A 12,382-nucleotide genomic window follows, 5' to 3' on the forward strand; every position below is an offset into this window, starting at 1 on the left:
ACAGTTAATTGCCAAGGGCTGGAAAAATCATACAGCCCCCAGAGTCACAGGGTTTCTTAAAGAAATTCAGTCTCAAATTCTATTTGAATCCTTTCACACTAAATTTTCAGCTGAATCTAGGGTCAGAGCTTTCCTTCTGTATTGGTCCCCGCTGATTACCTCTTACCCACTACAGATTCAAAGACGTATTTTACAACCCTTTTTAAATACTATAGCTTTCTTAGAATTGGTTATATTGGAATTATTTCCTCCAACATGGGTATCTGGTCCTCGGGAGATAACACTATGAAATAGCAATTAAGTAACAATAAGGAGAGAAAGAGAAGAGGTGGGTTAGGAAAGAGAAGGAGGTGGCAGGGGGGAGGGGGTGAGAAAGAGGGGAGAGAAAGTGTACAGATTTTTTTTTTTTTCTTCTTTCTTTTGGTTCGTTTATTAGTTGTTTAATATTTATAACATTTCCAGCGATATATCTTGTTAGACTTTGAATGCCAGGTATTGGTATATACTTGTCTCGCTATTTTTTTTTGGTATTATTTATTATTGTTATTCTTTATATATGTACCTGTGTATATTTACGAATGCCCTGCGTGGCATAATGAAATGCAACTTGACATGTATTTATTTTTGTCGCTGGAACTAATAAAGATATTAAAAAAAAAAAAAAAGGAAAACAAAGTAAGGACCACCTCACCACTGCCTAACTGCTTAAAAGCCACCACTACTCTTACTCAAGAGATTGACGTGGACACTGCTAAACCCAAATCCTTGCTTGCAGGGAAAAGTACCCAAAAAAGGAATACATATCTTCAGACACCAAACTTCACCTCCTCCATTGACAGATGCAAAAAAAATGACTGGGGGTTAGAAGTAAGCTTTGCTGTGGTGCTATTTGCCACCTCCTGCTGGCCATGATTGAATATCCCACTAGTAATTGGAATGATGTTGTGGACTCTCCATGTCTTAGGAAAGAAATTAAGATAAGCAGACCAAAATGGTCAACGTTTTTAATGTGGTTAAGGTAAAAAATGAAACATTCATAATTCAGATAGAGCAAGCGGATTTAAACTCTCCAAAATGCTTCTATTATAAAATGTGTTTTGTTTTCTTGGTATACTTTGTTGAAGAGTAAACCTAAGTAGCTTGATATGATTTTAGAAGCATGCACGTGTCTTTAACAATCTATGGGAGCAAAGTTTGCAACTGTATAACATTGCTAAAAACACTGTTGCAAATACTTCTTTCAAATGGCAGAGCTCCTGAGCTCACGTAGGATTACTATTTAACAAGTGATACCAAGTGAACTAAGTACATTTGATGAAAGTAAATTGGTAAGTTGTTTAAAGGGACAGTCTACAATAGAATTTGTATTGTTTTAAAAGATAATCCCTTTATTACCCATCCCCAGTTTTGCATAACCAATACAGTTATATTAATATACTTTTTACTTCTGTGATTACCTTGTATCTAAGCATCTTCTGACAGCCCCCTGATCACATGACTTTTTATTTATTATCTATTGACTTGCATTTAGTATTGTGTTTTGCTAACTCTTAAATAACTCCTCGGGCGTGAACACAATGTTATCTATATGGCCCACATGAACTAGCAGTCTCCTGTTATGAAAAGCACATAAAAAAGCATGTGATAAGAAACTTAGAAACAAACAGAAAGGTATAGGTTTAAATGTTATGAAGTATATTAATATAACAATGTTGGTTGTGCAAAGCTGGGGAATGGGTAATAAAGGCATTATCTATCTTTTTAAACATTAACAATTTTAGTGTAGACTGTCCCTTTAAAACAGCATGTTCTATCTAATCCATTTGAAGATTAAATTTTGACTTTACAGTTCCTTTAAATTTTTCTGCTAAATTACTACTGGAACGTGTGGTTTTATCTTTAAAATATATGTGTGGGCTCATGTATATTAATAAATATGAATGTATCATACAGGGTTGAAATACCTGGGTAGTTTTGCATCATAACAGCTGGCATGCCTCTATAGCTTGGGTGGTTGGGATCATAGGCTTGGCTATAGGTGTAACCATGCATGTAGGGGATGTAAGACTGGTGCTGAGTAAGAGGAGATGAGACTGGCACATGGGTACTGGTGCGGGGGTCCTTAGAAAGCACTCGTGGGTCTTCAGTGGGCTGTAGTCCCTTAGTTTCCACACTTGCCCCATCTTTGTTCTCTTCCTTAATGAGTCCCTCCTTGCTCCTGCTCCTTTCTTCCTTGGCTTTACGTTCTCGTTCATCTTTCCACCGCTCATCATCTACTTTCAAGGCATCTGAATACTTGGGGTATACATAAGACCACATGCGGGACTCTGCCTCCTGCTGTGCATGACATACAATTACACAACTGTTAAGTAATTGCAACTGTTTTATGTTTTTATTTACTTAACATACAATATTCTACTTCAAATAAAAAATCAGAAACTTTTAAACGGTAATCTTAAATCGATTAACTTCAATAGGAAAACGAAAGATGATTAAACATTTTGAAGGCAAAAAGTTAGTGTTTAAAATGGATTATGAAAAATGTATAAACACCCTCACCTTCCACCTTAATTTTATGTGTAACCAACACATGACCTTTTTGGAGATATAGAAGATTGTACCAAAATATTACTTTTGGAAATAAATGAGTCATAGGACCTAAACAAATGGAAAAAGATGCCGATTTATAGGTAATAAAATATTCTCTAATACTTTTGGCATGCAGCTATGAACAGATAAGGATGGTGGTGTGCGTGAAGGGGAAAGTAAATTAAAATGATAATTTAGCAAACGTATGCACTGAAGACCAATTGTTTACAGAAGATTCACTGCACCTAACCCCCATAGCGTCTTCCTAAGTTCAAAAGTCATATGGGCTGTATTTATCGAAATGGTGTTTTGTCAATTGTTGTGACATAAGAAAAATGGAAGCCCTTTGTAGCTTCCAAATAGCAAATACATTAAACTTCAATTATTTCAAAGATTTTAACAGCGATGGAACTACAGTCTCAGAATTAATAGTTGAGGAATTAAACATTTCATTTTAGGTGTAACTAAAAGATAAAGGGATATAAGTCAATTTGTTTCATTGTTGTAATAAAAAATCACTAAGCAGTGGTTTATACTTAAAGGGACACTAAACCCAATTTTTTTCTTTCACGATTCAGCTAGAGCATGTAATTTTAAGCAACTTTCTAATGTACTCCTATTATAATTTTTCTTCTCTCTCGGTATCTTTATTTGGAAAAGCAGGAATGTAAGCATAGGAGCTGTCCCATTTTTGTTCTGCACCCTTGATAGCGCTTATTGATTGGTGGCTACATTTTTCCGCTCTTCCCTTATTTTATACACTTTTAACTTATTTCAATACCTTTCATTAAACAATTATATTGTTTGGAATATGTCATGGAATACATATCTATACAAATAGTTTGCATTACATAAACCTAAACGTTTTTCTTTCATGATTCAGAGCATACAATTTACTTCTTTTATCAAATTTGTTTATTCTCTTGGCATCCTTTGTTGAAGGCTCAGCAATGCACTGCTGGGAGCTAGCTGAACATCAGGTGAGCCAATCACAAGAGGCTTATATGTGCAGTCACAAATATGCAGATAGCTCCCAGTAGTGTACTGCTGCTCCTGAGCCTACATACTGTATGTGCATTTTTAAACAAAGCATACCCAGTGAACAAAGCATGCTCTATCTGAATCCTAAATTAATCCTAAAGAATAGATTTGTGTTTTATGTCCCTTTCAAGCAGAATTTGTGAATTCCAAGATTAGTTGGGAATTCAGCAGAAGCCAATGTGTGTATTTTTCCTCTAGTGAACTTTTATGGAGCAAATATAGATGTCCCTTCAAAAGGAAACCTTCAGATATTTAACATTATTATTTTAACATTTCAGTAAGTAATCCATATCTGAATAAATATGATGGTGTTTACCATTTTAATAACGGATCTTTAAAGGAAAAGTCTTGTCAAAATTAAACATTCATGATTCAGAGCATTCAAATTTAAGCTATTTTCTAATTTACTCCTATTATCAATTTTTTGTTCTCTTGGTATCTTTATTTGAAAAAGAAAGAATGTAAGCTTAGCAGCGGCCCATTTTTGGATCAGCACCTAGGTAGTGCTTGCTGATTGGTGTCTAAATGTAGCCACCAATCAGCAAGCGCTACCCAGGTTCTGAACTAAAAATAGGTCTGGCTCCTAAAAGAACAAAGAAAAATTGATAATAGGAGTAAATTAGAAAGTTGCTTAAAATTGCATGCTCTATCTGAATAATGAAAGTTTAATTTTGACTAGATTATTCCTTTAACTAATAATTACTTTCATGGAAGGGCAATATGTTGCAAAAGCATATGGTTGTACACATAGCACACAATACAATAGAGTTGTCTGTAGACTACCTAAACTTTTCCCCCCAAAAAACATAATTTATGCTACCTGTCAAATTCCTTTCTTTCATGGTGGTGAGAGTAAATAAGACTTGTGGGATTCAATTCCCACCACTAGGAGAAGGAAAAGAACCCCAAACAAACAAGAGCTTTTAAACCCTCCCACCTTCCTGTAGCTCAATTTATCGTATAGCCAAGCAGGGTAAAAAGTAGAAAGAAAGGTAGGAAAGGTAGGAAAGGCAAAGCAGGGTAAGAAGAGAAGCAAATAAATACTGCCATTAAAAAAGAGCAAATGAACTTAGTGGGGTCTATTGGACTCTCAACACCATGAAAGAAAGTAATTTATCAGGTAAGCATAAATTATGTTTTCTTTCATTCATGTGATGAGAGTCCACAAGCCTTGATTTATGGGATCTAATACCCAAGCTGTGGAGTCCACGAGAGAACGGGTGGGGCAAAACAAAAAAAGGGCAGTTCCTACACCACTGCATGAAGGGCTTTTCTGCCAAATGCTGCCCCTGAAAAAGTAAAAAAACTCATACAAAGTATACAAAGAGGACCAAGCTAAAGCTTTGCAAATCTGTTCCGCGGAAGACTCATTTTTAAAGGCCCAAGAAGTAGAAACTGATCTAGATACATGGGCTGTAATATGTTTAGGGGGAGATTTCCACACCACCAAGTAAGCTCTGTGAATCACCTGTTTTAACCAAGAAGCTAATGCAACAGCAGTAGCCTTTGTTATTTAAGAGGACTTAAAAAAAGGATAAACAAACTTGGACTTTGTCTGACATCATTATTCGCCTGAAATAGTATTTTAGGGCTCTAACCAATACCTTAGATACATTAAAAAATGTTTAGATACATTTCTGGCTAGAAACAAAATTCATGGATATGATTGCTTGTGTTAAATGGGTCACCTTTTTTAATGGAATTAATTTAAGCCCAACTGGAGCTTTTATTGAAAGTATAATAAGATTTGTATAGGTTGAACTCAATGGACTTCTGTCTTTTTTTAACCTCATCTACTATGAAGATTGCAAAGGAGTCTCTCCTTAGAATACGCAGAATTAGGACACAAAAATGGAACCACAATTTCTAGATTAATGTTGTCATAAAGAAACAACCTTTTCCTTGTGGAAAATTAGAAAAGAGGTTTCACAACTCAAACTCTCCTAGCTGAATAAATCGCTAAGAGAAATAAAACTTTCCAAGACAAGTATGGAGTGTTAATATCATGCATTGCCTCAAAATAATGAGCCTGCAAAAAAGAAAGGACCAAATATAAATTATAAGGTGGAGAAATGGAATTTACAACCGGTCTAATCCTGACCAAGGCATGTACAAAGGTTTGAACATTGGGAAACCTGGCAACCTCCTTGTTGAATAAAACAGAAAGAACAGAAAACTGGCCCTTTAAAGCTAGCTGACAAACCCTTATCCAACCAAACCTGAAGAAACTGAAGGATTATGAGAATCTGCCAAGTAAACCCTTAATTCTTGCACTAAGAAAAATACATTTTCAAGACCTAGTGATAAATTGTATAGGTTTCACAGTCTGCAGAAGATTATTAATCAAAGAATCAGAAAAAACTAAATGTATGCTTACATGATAAATTTCTTTCTTTCCAGATATGGAGAGTTCACAACGTCATTCAATTACTAGTGGGAATATCACTCCTGGCCAGCAGGAAGAGGCAAAGAGCACCACAGCAAAGCTGTTATGTATCACTCCCCTACCCATAATTCCCAGTCATTCGAACAAAGGGAAATGGAAAACGGAATACGCAAAGGTGTAGAGGTGCCTGAGGCTTAGTAAAAAATAACTGTCCTAATTAAGGGTGGGGTAATGGACTCTCCATATCCGGAAAGAAAGAAACTTATCAGGTAAGCATAAATTTTGTTTTCTTTCCTAAGATATGGAGAGTCCACAACGTCATTCAATTACTAGTGGGAACAAATACCCAAGCATGAGGAATAAGGAGGGAGAACAAGACAGGCAGACCTAAGCAGAAGGCACCACAGCTTGAAGAACCTTTCTCCCAAAAGAGGTCTCAGCCGAGGCAAAAGTATCAAATTTATAATATTTGGAAAAACATAATTTATGTAAGAACTTACCTGATAAATTCATTTCTTTCATATTAGCAAGAATCCATGAGCTAGTGACGTATGGGATATACATTCCTACCAGGAGGGGCAAAGTTTCCCAAACCTTAAAATGCCTATAAATACACCCCTCACCACACCCACAATTCAGTTTAACGAATAGCCAAGAAGTGGGGTGATAAGAAAAAAGTGCGAAAGCATATAAAATAAGGAATTGGAATAATTGTGCTTTATACAAAAAAATCATAACCACCACAAAAAAGGGCGGGCCTCATGGACTCTTGCTAATATGAAAGAAATGAATTTATCAGGTAAGTTCTTACATAAATTATGTTTTCTTTCATGTAATTAGCAAGAGTCCATGAGCTAGTGACGTATGGGATAATGACTACCCAAGATGTGGATCTTTCCACGCAAGAGTCACTAGAGAGGGAGGGATAAAATAAAGACAGCCAATTCCTGCTGAAAATAATCCACACCCAAAATAAAGTTTAATGAAAAACATAAACAGAGGATTCAAACTGAAACCGCTGCCTGAAGTACTTTTCTACCAAAAACTGCTTCAGAAGAAGAAAATACATCAAAATGGTAGAATTTAGTAAAAGTATGCAAAGAGGACCAAGTTGCTGCTTTGCAAATCTGATCAACCGAAGCTTCATTCCTAAACGCCCAGGAAGTAGAAACTGACCTAGTAGAATGAGCTGTAATCCTTTGAGGCGGAGTTTTACCCGACTCGACATAGGCATGATGAATTAAAGATTTCAACCAAGATGCCAAAGAAATGGCAGAAGCTTTCTGGCCTTTTCTAGAACCGGAAAAGATAACAAATAGACTAGAAGTCTTTCGGAAAGACTTAGTATCTTCAACATAATATTTCAAAGCTCTAACAACATCCAAAGAATGCAACGATTTCTCCTTAGAATTCTTAGGATTAGGACATAATGAAGGAACCACAATTTCTCTACTAATGTTGTTGGAATTCACAACTTTAGGTAAAAATTCAAAAGAAGTTCGCAACACCGCCTTATCCTGATGAAAAATCAGAAAAGGAGACTCACAAGAAAGAGCAGATAATTCAGAGACTCTTCAGGCAGAAGAGATCGCCAAAAGGAACAAAACTTTCCAAGAAAGTAATTTAATGTCCAATGAATGCATAGGTTCAAACGGAGGAGCTTGAAGAGCCCCCAGAACCAAATTCAAACTCCAAGGAGGAGAAATTGACTTAATGACAGGTTTTATACGAACCAAAGCTTGTACAAAGCAATGAATATCAGGAAGATTAGCAATCTTTCTGTGAAAAAGAACAGAAAGAGCAGAGATTTGTCCTTTCAAAGAACTTGCGGATAAACCTTTATCTAAACCATCCTGAAGAAACTGTAAAATTCTCGGAATTCTAAAAGAATGCCAAGAAAAATGATGAGAAAGACACCAAGAAATATAAGTCTTCCAGACTCTATAATATATCTCTCTGGATACAGATTTACGAGCCTGTAACATAGTAGTAATCACAGAGTCAGAGAAACCTCTTTGACCAAGAATCAAGCGTTCAATCTCCATACCTTTAAATTTAAGGATTTGAGATCCTGATGGAAAAAAGGACCTTGCGACAGAAGGTCTGGTCTTAGCGGAAGAGTCCACGGATGGCAAGAGGCCATCCGGACAAGATCCGCATACCAAAACCTGTGAGGCCATGCCGGAGCTATCAGCAGAACAAACGAGCATTCCTTCAGAATCTTGGAGATTACTCTTGGAAGAAGAACTAGAGGCGGAAAGATATAGGCAGGATGATACTTCCAAGGAAGTGATAATGCATCCACTGCTTCCGCCTGAGGATCCCGGGATCTGGACAGATACCTGGGAAGTTTCTTGTTTAGATGAGACGCCATCAGATCTATTTCTGGAAGCTCCCACATTTGAACAATCTGAAGAAATACCTCTGAGGGAATAGACCATTCGCCCGGATGCAACGTTTGGCGACTGAGATAATCCGCTTCCCAATTGTCTATACCTGGGATATGAACCGCAGAGATTAGACAGGAGCTGGATTCCGCCCAAACCAGAATTCGAGATACTTCTTTCATAGCCAGAGGACTGTGAGTCACTCCTTGATGATTGATGTATGCCACAGTTGTGACATTGTCTGTCTGAAAACAAATGAACGATTCTCTCTTCAGAAGAGGCCAAGACTGAAGAGCTCTGAAAATTGCACGGAGTTCCAAAATATTGATCGGTAATCTCACCTCCTGAGATTCCCAAACTCCTTGTGCCGTCAGAGATCCCCACACAGCTCCCCAACCTGTGAGACTTGCATCTGTTGAAATTACAGTCCAGGTCGGAAGCACAAAAGAAGCCCCCTGAATTAAACGATGGTGATCTGTCCACCACGTTAGAGAGTGTCGTACAATCTGTTTTAAAGATATTAATTGAGATATCTTTGTGTAATCCCTGCACCATTGATTCAGCATACAGAGCTGAAGAGGTCGCATGTGAAAACGAGCAAAGGGGATCGCGTCCGATGCAGCAGTCATAAGACCTAGAATTTCCATGCATAAGGCTACCGAAGGGAATGATTGTGACTGAAGGTTTCGACAAGCTGAAATCAATTTTAGACGTCTCTTGTCTGTCAAAGACAGAGTCATGGACACTGAATCTATCTGGAAACCCAGAAAGGTTACCCTTGTCTGAGGAATCAATGAACTTTTTAGTGAATTGATCCTCCAACCATGATCTTGAAGAAACAACACAAGTCGATTCGTATGAGATTCTGCTAAATGTAAAGACTGAGCAAGTACCAAGATATCGTCCAAATAAGGAAATACCACAATACCCTGTTCTCTGATTACAGACAGAAGGGCACCGAGAACCTTTGTAAAAATTCTTGGAGCTGTAGCTAGGCCAAACGGCAGAGCCACAAACTGGTAATGCTTGTCCAGAAAAGAGAATCTCAGGAACTGATAATGATCTGGATGAATCGGAATATGCAGATATGCATCCTGTAAATCTATTGTGGACATATAATGCCCTTGCTGAACAAAAGGCAAGATAGTCCTTACAGTTACCATTTTGAACGTTGGTATCCTTACATAACGATTCAATATTTTTAGATCCAGAACTGGTCTGAAGGAATTCTCCTTCTTTGGTACAATGAAGAGATTCGAATAAAACCCCAGCCCCTGTTCCAGAACTGGAACTGGCATAATTACTCCAGCCAACTCTAGATCTGAAACACAATTCAGAAATGCTTGAGCTTTCACTGGATTTACTGGGACACGGGAAAGAAAAAATCTCTTTGCAGGAGGTCTCATCTTGAAACCAATTCTGTACCCTTCTGAAACAATGTTCTGAATCCAAAGATTGTGAACAGAATTGATCCAAATTTCTTTGAAAAAACGTAACCTGCCCCCTACCAGCTGAGCTGGAATGAGGGCCACACCTTCATGTGGACTTAGAAGCTGGCTTTGCTTTTCTAGAAGGCTTAGATTTATTCCAGACTGGAGATGGTTTCCAAACTGAAACTGCTCCTGAGGATGAAGGATCAGGCTTTTGTTCTTTGTTGAAACGAAAGGAACGAAAACGATTATTAGCCCTGTTTTTACCCTTAGATTTTTTATCCTGTGGTAAAAAAGTTCCTTTCCCACCAGTAACAGTTGAGATAATAGAATCCAACTGAGAACCAAATAATTTGTTACCCTGGAAAGAAATGGAAAGTAGAGTTGATTTAGAAGCCATATCAGCATTCCAAGTTTTAAGCCATAAAGCTCTTCTAGCTAAAATAGCTAGAGACATAAACCTGACATCAACTCTGATAATATCAAAAATGGCATCACAGATAAAATTATTAGCATGTTGAAGGAGAACAAAAATATTATGAGAGTCATGATCTGTTACTTGTTGCGCTAAAGTTTCCAACCAAAAAGTTGAAGCTGCAGCAACATCAGCCAATGATATAGCAGGTCTAAGAAGATTACCTGAACACAGATAAGCTTTTCTTAGAAAGGATTCAATTTTCCTATCTAAAGGATCCTTAAACGAAGTACCATCTGACGTAGGAATAGTAGTACGTTTAGCAAGGGTAGAAATAGCCCCATCAACTCTAGGGATTTTGTCCCAAAATTCTAATCTGTCAGACGGCACAGGATATAATTGCTTAAAACGTTTAGAAGGAGTAAATGAATTACCCAATTTATCCCATTCTCTGGAAATTACTTCAGAAATAGCACTAGGAACAGGAAAAACTTCTGGAATAACCACAGGAGATTTAAAGACCTTATCTAAACGTTTAGAATTAGTATCAAGAGGACCAGAATCCTCAATTTCTAAAGCAATTAGTACTTCTTTAAGTAAAGAACGAATAAATTCCATTTTAAATAAATATGAAGATTTATCAGCATCAATCTCTGAAACAGAATCCTCTGAACCAGAAGAGTCATCAGAATCAGAATGATGATGTTCATTTAAAAATTCATCTGTATAAAGAGAAGTTTTAAAAGATTTTTTATGTTTACTAGAAGGAGGAATAACAGACATAGCCTTCTTGATGGATTCAGAAACAAAATCTCTTATGTTATCAGGAACATTCTGAACATTAGATGTTGATGGAACTGCAACAGGTAATGGTACATTACTAAAGGAAATATTATCTGCATTAACAAGTTTGTCATGACAATTAATACAAACAACAGCTGGAGGAATAGCTACCAAAAGTTTACAGCAGATACACTTAGCTTTGGTAGTTCCAGCACCAGACAGCGATTTTCCTGAAGTATCTTCTGACTCAGATGCAACGTGAGACATCTTGCAATATGTAAGAGAAAAAACAACATATAAAGCAAAATTGATCAAATTCCTTAAATGACAGTTTCAGGAATGGGAAAAAATGCCAATGAACAAGCTTCTAGCAACCAGAAGCAAAGAAAAATGAGACTTAAATAATGTGGAGACAAAAGCGACGCCCATATTTTTTAGCGCCAAATAAGACGCCCACATTATTTGGCGCCTAAATGCTTTTTGGCGCCAAAAATGACGCCACATCCGGAACGCCGACATCTTTGGCGCAAAAGAACGTCAAAAATGACGCAACTTCCGGCGACACGTATGACGCCGGAAACAGAAAAACATAATTTATGTAAGAACTTACCTGATAAATTCATTTCTTTCATATTAACAAGAGTCCATGAGCTAGTGACGTATGGGATATACATTCCTACCAGGAGGGGCAAAGTTTCCCAAACCTTAAAATGCCTATAAATACACCCCTCACCACACCCACAAATCAGTTTAACGAATAGCCAAGAAGTGGGGTGATAAGAAAAAGTGCGAAGCATATAAAATAAGGAATTGGAATAATTGTGCTTTATACAAAAAAATCATAACCACCACAAAAAAGGGTGGGCCTCATGGACTCTTGTTAATATGAAAGAAATGAATTTATCAGGTAAGTTCTTACATAAATTATGTTTTCTTTCATGTAATTAACAAGAGTCCATGAGCTAGTGACGTATGGGATAATGACTACCCAAGATGTGGATCTTTCCACACAAGAGTCACTAGAGAGGGAGGGATAAAATAAAGACAGCCAATTCCTGCTGAAAATAATCCACACCCAAAATAAAGTTTAACAAAAAACATAAGCAGAAGATTCAAACTGAAACCGCTGCCTGAAGAAATTTTCTACCAAAAACTGCTTCAGAAGAAGAAAATACATCAAAATGGTAGAATTTAGTAAAAGTATGCAAAGAAGACCAAGTTGCTGCTTTGCAGATCTGGTCAACCGAAGCTTCATTCCTAAACGCCCAGGAAGTAGATACTGACCTAGTAGAATGAGCTGTAATTCTTTGAGGCGGAGTTTTACCCGACTCAACATAGGCAAGATGAATTA

General features: G+C 37.1%; 1 protein-coding gene across 3 annotated transcripts in view; it reads right to left on the reverse strand.

Moving 5' to 3' along the window:
* Nucleotides 1-1,875: 1,875 nt before the first annotated feature.
* Nucleotides 1,876-12,382, reverse strand: part of LOC128663175 (zinc finger protein 609-like) — a 164,005-nt gene continuing 153,498 nt past the window's right edge. For 2 of the 3 annotated variants that reach the window (XM_053717372.1, XM_053717374.1), the window contains exon 4: nt 1,876-2,337. In XM_053717372.1, coding sequence (XP_053573347.1) covers nt 1,900-2,337 — 438 coding nt within the window. In that variant the 3' untranslated portion in view covers nt 1,876-1,899. The remainder of the gene's footprint in view (nt 2,338-12,382) is intronic. The other variant, XM_053717373.1, reaches the window with a different exon arrangement.

The sequence above is a fragment of the Bombina bombina genome, chromosome 6 (genome assembly GCF_027579735.1).
Source record: "Bombina bombina isolate aBomBom1 chromosome 6, aBomBom1.pri, whole genome shotgun sequence".
NCBI classification, from domain to species: domain Eukaryota; kingdom Metazoa; phylum Chordata; class Amphibia; order Anura; family Bombinatoridae; genus Bombina; species Bombina bombina.